Source organism: Phycodurus eques, chromosome 9, assembly GCF_024500275.1.
Source record: "Phycodurus eques isolate BA_2022a chromosome 9, UOR_Pequ_1.1, whole genome shotgun sequence".
NCBI lineage: Eukaryota > Metazoa > Chordata > Actinopteri > Syngnathiformes > Syngnathidae > Phycodurus > Phycodurus eques.
The window spans coordinates 17598931-17607970 of NC_084533.1; the positions used below are offsets into that span (position 1 = coordinate 17598931).

General features: G+C 37.5%; 1 protein-coding gene across 1 annotated transcript; it reads left to right on the forward strand.

The window, feature by feature from the left end:
* The first annotated feature begins 518 nt into the window (after positions 1-518).
* On the forward strand, positions 519-8044 carry itk (IL2 inducible T cell kinase). The gene is made up of 17 exons (XM_061686224.1): positions 519-693; positions 839-943; positions 1031-1112; positions 1212-1337; positions 1605-1642; positions 2437-2588; positions 2685-2750; positions 3083-3137; positions 3847-3926; positions 4019-4161; positions 4264-4338; positions 6434-6602; positions 6695-6911; positions 6989-7053; positions 7123-7241; positions 7460-7617; positions 7706-8044. Exons 1-17 carry the CDS (start codon positions 556-558, stop codon positions 7769-7771), a joined length of 1854 nt encoding a protein of 617 aa, XP_061542208.1. The 5' UTR covers positions 519-555; the 3' UTR covers positions 7772-8044.
* The last annotated feature ends 996 nt before the right edge of the window (positions 8045-9040 follow it).

A 9040-nucleotide genomic window follows, 5' to 3' on the forward strand; every position in this document is an offset into this window, starting at 1 on the left:
AGTTCAGGGTGTACCCCGCCTCCTGCCCGATGATAGCTGGGATAGGCTCCAGCACGCCCGCGACCCTAATGAGGAGAAGCGGCTCAGAAAATGGATGGATGGATGGCACAGTGTTTGGGAATCATGGAAGTACAGCATTTACAAAGATGATGTTGCACAGTACCTGAGTTGCAAATTACTGTTCTACTCATTTATTTTATGAATATTTTTCAATCAGTGCTCCCTTTTCAATTTCTCCAAATAGCATTTTCCAAAGCAACATAACCACAAACTACAGAACTTAGTGTGAGTAGATATCGGGCACTTGACCGTGTGAACAAAACGGTTTAAGTTTAATAACATAATGCAATGACTTGTTAAAGTATATGAAATAAAAGTGTTTGTGCAAGCATATGATGATTTCATGTAGTTGAAGTTCATGCGGGTATATGTGCAATCTGCACCTCTTGGAGTCAGGATGTGGTCTACTAACCTCAGCAACCGGAAACTTCATGGTATATTTTCTTCTGTCACAGTCTCACTCAGTGTTTCTTGTTTCTTGTTGTTAATGTTATCATGTTCTCTAGAGTAATTCTGGATGGTACAATGATCAAAAAATCTCAGCAAAAGAAAAGAACATCACCATGCAATTACAAGGAGAGATTTTTTGTATTGGACTCACAGGAATTGAAGTATTCTGAGCGTCGTCCTGGAGTAAGTATTCATATAGAGTAACTATTTTAAATAGTACTTCTGATCAGTTGAATCATTCCAAGCTTTGGGGTGGCCTCCTTACAATCGATTGTAATTGCAATCAAATTTTCAGTGGGCTTAAAAAGTAAAGTTATTTTTGTTTCAGAGAAAGCCTATACTAAAAGGTTGCATCAAGTTATGCAGCATTAAGTGTGTGGATACAGTCTTTACCGATCTCCCCATTCCATGTGACTACAAGTATCCCTTCCAGGTGAGGTTCACATTTGTCAAATCATCACTTAAATAGCAGAATTACTTTGAAACAAATGCATAACACCAACAACTCAAATATCTACAGGTTTTTCATAGCAACCATTTCCTCTACATTTTTGCCCCAGACAATGATTGTCGTCTGAGGTGGGTGCACGCTCTTAAAGAAGGTGAGCAGGTTTCGAATCAGATTTTCACACTCCCAAATCAGGCTTTAAGACAATACAATTAATCTTGACCTTGTTTAATCTATATTGTCGCTGATATAGAGACGAAGAATAACAATTTGGTTGAAAAATACCACCCACAATTTTGGATGGCTGGAAAATGGAGATGTTGCGAGCAGTCAGAGAAACTTGCAATGGGCTGTCATGTGTATGATCCAGTCGGTTACGGTTTGTATAACCCTTTTCTTTTCTACTGAAGTTAAGGACAATTATGTAGTTTATAGTTATTCTATTATTAATGAAAAATCTACCTTGAAATTAAAAGTAGGTAAACACTTACACACACTTGTGGACAGACCTCAATGCTGTTAGTGTTTAACCATTTAATTTATAAACATTTTGCCCAATGGACTAGAATTGGGTATCTGGGATTTGTAAGATATACTACAATTGATAATACAACAAGTAAATATCATATTTTTGATTTCTCCTCAGGTTCTAAAAAACCACTACCTGAGATCCCAAACTCAGAGGTAACCCTCTATTACAATACCAGATCTCTGCTTTTGTTGTTGGTGGTGGTGGTGGTGGAGGTCTTTGCGTTGTTTTTTATTCCCCTTACAGTTTAAACTGATGGAGCATTTTCATGAATAGATATAGTTCATAATTTTCTCTTATTGAGGGGAAATGTTTGCGACATGGTGGACCAACTGGTTAGCACATCTGTCTCACAGTTCTGAGGACCGGGGTTCGAATCCCGGCCCCGCCTGTGTGGAGTTTGCATGTTCTCCCCGTGCCTGCATGGGTTTTCTCCGGGCACTCCGGTTTCCTCCCACATCACAAAAACATGCAGGGTAGGTTAATTGAACACTCTAAATTTCCCGTAGGTGTGAATGTGAGTGCGAACGGTTGGTTGTTTATATGTGCCTTGCGATTGCCTGGCGACCAGTTCAGGGTGTACCCCGCCTCTCGCCTGAAGATAGCTGGGATAGGTTCCAGCACGCCTGTGACCCTAGTGAGGATAAGCGGAATGGAAGGAAAGGGGGGAAATGTTTTTTTTTTTTTTTTTTTAATTTTATGAATACCAAATTCAGCATTTTATTTTCTTTGAATAATAACTATTAAAGGTGAGTGAAGACTGTTATTTGGACCCACAATCTGTCAGTACAATGTGTCCGTAAGAATTGATCAATTCTTGAGACCTGGCACGTGTTTAGATGATCTGCTCACTAGATATACTTAAAGTGTGTTTTTGTAATTGTGTACATGTTAACTGACATGTATGTTGTGAGTTAACTCATGAAGCTCAAAATATGTTTTCCATTAGACAGCATTGCATGACACAGTGCATAGGATGGTTATTGCAATGCAGAACTACACTCCATTTGGAGACAGAGACTTGGCACTTCAGAAAGACAAGGAGTACACCCTGACAGACAGTTCCCACCCTGACTGGTGGAGTGTTCGAGATGAAAGGGGGTAAAACACAACTATTCCGGTTTCATTTTGCAATTGAGATCACGGTGCAAATGATTTCATCTATAAAAAGAACATATTCCCTCCCTGTCATCACAGGAACACTGGGTTCGTTCCTAGAACACACGTAGCCGAAAAATCAGGAAACGACTTTGAGAGATTTGAGTAAGTTAACATTTAATCCACTGCAAATGTTACATGTTATGTATGTTAGATTTATTTCTGGCATTTATTCCTTATTGTGTGCATATTAATTGGTTACTGAATTGCATGTGTGTGTATATCTGGACTATGTTAATATATTTCACTATATGTAAAGCTATATATACAATATATATATATATATATATATATATATATATATATATATATATATATATACACATACATACATATATACTGCTACTACTATAGCATACACTATATATACTATATACTAGATATGATATAGATTTTAAAAATATGGATTTTGTTTCTTCTTATGTGTCCTTTCAAAGATGGTATAACAAGAACATTGCCAGAGGGGACGCAGAAGATGTGTTGATCAAAGAGGTAAAAATTTAATTTATTCATACTAGGGCAGCATGGTGGAAGAGTGGTCTGGACACATCTGCCTCACTTTTAAGAGCTTCTGGGTTTGAATCTCAGCCCATGCCCTACTGTATGGAGTTTGCATGTTCTCCCTGTACATGCTTGTTTTTTTCCTGGGTTTTCTACATTACAAAAACACGCAGGTTAGAGTTTTAGACTTCAAACAAATCGGCTGGATAAGTTATAGACTCTAATTTGTCAGGTTAGAATGAATGTAAATGGTTGTTTGTATATTTGTGTCCTGCGATTGAGTGGCGACCAGTCCAGAGTGTACCCCACCACTCGGATAGGGTCAAGCTTAAGCGCAACTCAAATGAGGACAAGAGGGGTAGAAAATAAATGGAATTGTTCATGCTGTCTTCATATACTGTATTTGGTGGAAACTAAAGTTTGGCTTCAACACCTTCAGTAAGTGTTGCATGGGCAAAATAAACCTGCACCGTGAGAATTAGACATGACACAGTGCATGATGTTTTCACTCTTGAATTTCCTGCTGTGAAGTTTTGTAAGCATGACTGTATCTACCTTTATTATTTGCCAATGGCTGAGTCAGACTTACTGTGAAGTGAAAACTGTTATGGCATAACAATAGTACTCGTGCTGTTTACAGTCAAAGTACGGAATAGTCCTGAATTACATAATTTTCAGTTTTGTTGTTGTATATGTTTAGGGAAAAGAGGGTGCATTCATGGTTCGAAACTCAAGACAGACAGGCGTCTACACAGTCTCAGTCTTCACCAAAGCACTGGGGTAATTCCCCTTTACTATATAAACAGTATAATCATCATAACTTCATTCCACTGCAATACTGTACACATAAATGCAATGGATCTCACCTGCAGACCTAATGGGGAGAAACCACCATGTGTGAAACATTACCAAATCAGGCGGACAGAAACAGGGGAATCTTCTTTTTACTTGGCAGAGAAGTATCTGTTCCGCACCATTCCTGAGCTGATCTGTTACCACCAACACAATGCTGCGGGTAATTGCTCAGTTTGCTCAGGAGGGAAACTGTATTAACATGAAATGTTGGAACAGTTATGCAGAATGGGTAAAGCTGATTATGTTTCATGTTACTTGGTAGGTCTAATAACACGTCTCAGACACCCTGTCACTCAAAGAGGCAGCTGCTCCCAGGAAATCGCTGGCCCATCCAAAGGTAATATCGTATTGTAAAGTGTAATCAATTCCAGGAAAATAATCTTTACATCCAAGTTTTGCTTTTGCTGCTTTGAGCCTCCAATATGAACAGGGTCACGGAGATCTAGTCACTGATGCGTGGTGTGGAAAATACTCAATGGCTCAAGTACTGCACATAAATATACATTCTAACTGTGAATATTCCATTGAGGTTACATTATACTGCACAGAATCATCATCTTCGATATGATATTATCAGATGTGGGTAGTAACGGGCTACATTTACTCAAGTAACATTTTCGATAAACTATAATTGTCGGAGTACTATAAATCCACTGTACTTTTTACTTTTACTTGAGTATTTATGTGAAGGATCGATACTTTTACTCCGTTACAATGATCAACATGCCGTTCGCTACTTTTATTTATACATTCATGCGTGTGAGCATCTATTTTTAGACTCCATCTTCGACTTCCGCATTGGGCACCCGTTGCGCCACTCAAACGTGAACACTAATATCATTTGACTCCAATTCACCAATCAGACGACACAAGGTAGTCACATGACCGCGCACGTAGCCTTCAAGAGCCAATCAAAATGATTCATTTTGGGACACAAAAAAACAAATCAACAAAAACCAGCTGCGACCAAACAACAACAGCTTTGTCATGCAGGTCTGCATTGTGACTGCCCAAACATGGGTATTTTAGCCCACTTCTAACTTGAGAAAACAACTGCAGCTGTTTTGGCTGTTGTTTTGGCAGTGGATATGGCAACATTAGCACTATCCTATGGTGTTGAACACATGCACACACAATCACTAAGTCTGGTCAGCAAACAGTTTCTTCATGAAGTCATTGACGTGAATAAAGCAAATAATGTTTCTGTAGGGCCCAATGCATGTGTTGTTGTTTTTTTGGCAGTTAAAAATTTAAATGGTGGCAGGTGTGTGTCGACTCCCATATATTATTTTTTTTAGTTGACGTTCATGCTCTGATTTAAAAAAATAAAAAATACAAAATCAGAAGTTGTTTCCAAATTACTCTTTAATTGAGTAGTTTTTTTTATTGAGTACTTTTTTACTCTTACTCAAGTAAATATTTGGAGGACTACTTTTTACTTTTACTTGAGTCATATAATTTTAAAGTAACAGTACTCTTACTTGAGTACAATATTTGGCTACTCTACCCACCTCTGATTATTATATAGGCTATTAGCCATTAGATGGGCTTCAATTAGGGTGACCCGTTTCTATTACTTTATTTGTTCATTATTGTTGTTATTATTGTATTTGAACATATCACAATATTAGAAACACTTAGTACGATACATAGCACTTCTCCACTACACACTTCAACCACAATAAGAAGTGTACTGTTAGATTTATTGCTGTTTAAAAGTTTCAATCAAAGCTAGGTATGATACTGTATGTCTTTGTAAGGGCTGGATGTTTGATACAGATCATTTACTGGGTGTTAGTAAATCGTGTAGGCATACCTAATGTTGTGGCTGGTGTGTATGGGATAAAGGGAACTATAGTCTGGGTTTGACGCTGCATGGATATCTTGTCAAAGAGGCCATTGACTCTAAATAATCGCAATATCTGCAAAGCGATGGGGCTTTTTGTTGTAAATCAGTTGCCACTTGTGAAATGTTTTAGTAGGTTTATTGTCTAGAGTTGTCTACAAAAACAAAAATACATAGGCCTAACCCAACATTAAACAAACAGTAGAAGGGGAGCCCTACAGATTTTATTTGGTCTGGAATGGTTGGCCCTCTTGAGGTAAAAGGTCAGAGTAGTGAATACATCTTTCAGCAGGATTTTGATGGGCACATTGGGCACTGTTATGCACAATGGTTGAGGGAGTTGAGGTCTAAAGTTCAAACCAGTCATTTTTCTTTTTGCCTGTGACAGTGCAAGGGATCCTTACTTTTCAACCATATTAGCTCATACATAATAACCAATTATTATTATTATTGTTAATAATAATAATAATGAATAATAATAATTGCTTTAGGAAATAATAATAATAAGAATAATTGCTTCAGGAACACTTCTCCAGTTACTAATATTAGAATGTGTTCTATACGCCTTTATACTGGTGCTCAACAGATGAGTGGGAGGTGGACCCCGGAGAACTTACCTTTGGTCAAGAGTTAGGCAGTGGACAGTTTGGGAAGGTGCTGTGGGGGCTATGGAAGGAGAAGAAGGTGGCACTGAAGATAATAAGAGAAGAGTGCATGTCAGAGGAAGAATTTAAAGAAGAAGCAAGAGTTATGATGTAAGTGCATGTCTTGATTCCTAAGCTTTGGTTATAGGATAAATTAGGTGATAATCAACTGAGGCCATGTGCAATTGTGTATGTTTCATTAGGAGACTATACCACTCGAAGCTAGTTCAGCTCTATGGTGTATGCACCCAGCATTCTCCGATGTGTTTGGTGTTGGAGTTCATGGAGAATGGCTGTCTATCAGACTACCTGCGAGCCAAAAAAGGATGTTTATCCCAGAGCACAATGTTAGGGATGTGTCTAGATGTCACTGAAGGGATGGCCTACTTGGAGACGTCTAACTTCATCCACAGAGATCTGGTAAAACATTGAAAGAAATCTATTTTTTTCAATGGTTTGACTTGAATTTTCCTAATATGTTGCCTTTTCAATTATAGGCTGCCAGGAACTGCTTAGTTTCAAAGAGTAATGTGGTTAAATTGTCTGATTTTGGCATGACCAGGTATTTCACAACTTTTGTCTTTTGGTAATATTGTAGTCATCTCACTCATTCCTATTTTGTGTGCTATAGATATGTTCTTGATGACCAGTACACAAGTTCCTTGTGCTCCAAGTTTCCTGTCAAGTGGTCGGCACCAGAGGTTATCAAATATTGCAAGTTCAGCAGCAAATCTGATGTCTGGTCCTTTGGTATGATTTGGTTCGGCATGGGTTTTTTGACTTCATATTGTTATATCAACATATTTCTTAGTTTGAGTGGCAAAGAAGGTGATGTAATATACTGAATTTTAAATTGAGTGCAACAGTTTACTCCATGCCTCAGACCGTAATTTTCCAAAACGTTTTCAAACTGATATGAACGTCCATTATCATCACATATTCAAACAGAAATTTGTTTACCCTTTCAGGTGTTCTCATGTGGGAAGTCTACACAGAGGGCCGACTTCCTTATGAGAACCAATCTAATGCTCAGGTGGTAGAGTCCCTGAACGCTGGCATGAGGCTGCTCAAGCCACGATTGGCACCAGCGGCTGTATATCTGTTTATGGAATGGTGCTGGAAGGAGGTGGGAGAAGGAATTTGATATATAGTGTAGAAAAACACACAAAAATAATGGGTGTCCATTGATTTTTCAGCCATGTTTTCATTCTCAGAAACCAGTGGATCGTCCATCCTTCGCATTGTTGTTGCAGGAGCTTTCCTCACTTTCAGACTGTTGAACCACAAGATAGGCGGTGGATGCTAAACATTAAACAAATCTGTATTTATTCTATTTATTTGTTTTTTACCATTGGCTAAAATGTGACGTGTTTTTATACATTGTACTTTAAGTTTGTTTCCCACACATGCCAGCCGCCTACTGAGGTTTGCACTTTAACTGTTTCATTGTCCTGAATGCAGTCACATACACTCTATTTGCATACTGTAACTACTATTGTGCACTTAATGTTTCTGAAAAATTAACAATAAATGGCGTGTTTTCAATTAACATATATGATGTTCATAAAGTACGTTACAGTATATTGATAAATGCTACTTTTTAAAAAATATGTTCGATGCTGCACAACAAAACAACACTAATGGCAAGCACACACACAATTTATTGGCTACACCTGCACATCTTATGCAATTAAATTGTCAGCACTGTATACAAATTCTGCATTTACAAAGATAATAATGCTAAGGTTTGATTGATGTTGTCAAAGACACAACTAACCATCAATATGTTTATCAGTGCAGCACAAGAGTGTGGCTTGGACTGCCCTTTATCTGGAGTTGTCTCTAATGTTTTGCTACTCTCACCTAAATAAGCCACCAAATATGCACGCATACCCAAAAAAGTGTCCTGTGAGTTGAGATTGATTGCATAAACTTCCAATATTTCTGTAGGATATGTAAAATATCAAGCATATTTGATTGTCCAAGGCAAGTAAGTATAAGGCAAATGTCACAAAAGCTCTTCTGTATCAAAAAAATCTGTATTATACAATATGAAAATTATTACAAAATTATTTGTCAAGTGCGGCCTCTATAGTAATGTATCGTCATTACCATGTATCGTTTGTAAAAAATGTAACTGAAAACAAATGTTTCATAAACGAAATGTACTAACAAATGGTGGGAAGTAACCAAGTCCAAACACTTTGTGACTGCACTGAAGTAGATTTTTCAGGTATCTGTACGTTACTGCCATTTAAATTTTTCTGACGACTTTTACAGGTTGTATATTTAAAGCAACCACATAGCCTTTAGACCACTATCTTAATGGTCTCCTTCCATCATTTTAAATTTTTTAAATTTAAAAAAAAAATGTCCTTTAATAAAGTTTGCAAGATAATTTGGTTGAAAATGCCCAGAATGTGCTTTTTGAAGCTATTGTGGTCTTTTTTTGCTTGGCAGTTTAGATTACCAGATTTCTAATTAATATGCAACATGTAAATAAGCTTTGCTCTGATTGGATCGCTCATATTCACAATTTAAATATGGAA

Coding starts and splice junctions, on each gene's coding strand:
- itk (XM_061686224.1), top strand. CDS start 556: ATGTTCTCTAGAGTAATTCTGGATGGTACAATGATCAAAAAATCTCAG. Junction 944..1,030: donor ACTACAAGTATCCCTTCCAG/GTGAGGTTCACA, acceptor AAATATCTACAG/GTTTTTCATAGCAACCATTT. Junction 7,618..7,705: donor TGGAATGGTGCTGGAAGGAG/GTGGGAGAAGGA, acceptor TTTCATTCTCAG/AAACCAGTGGATCGTCCATC.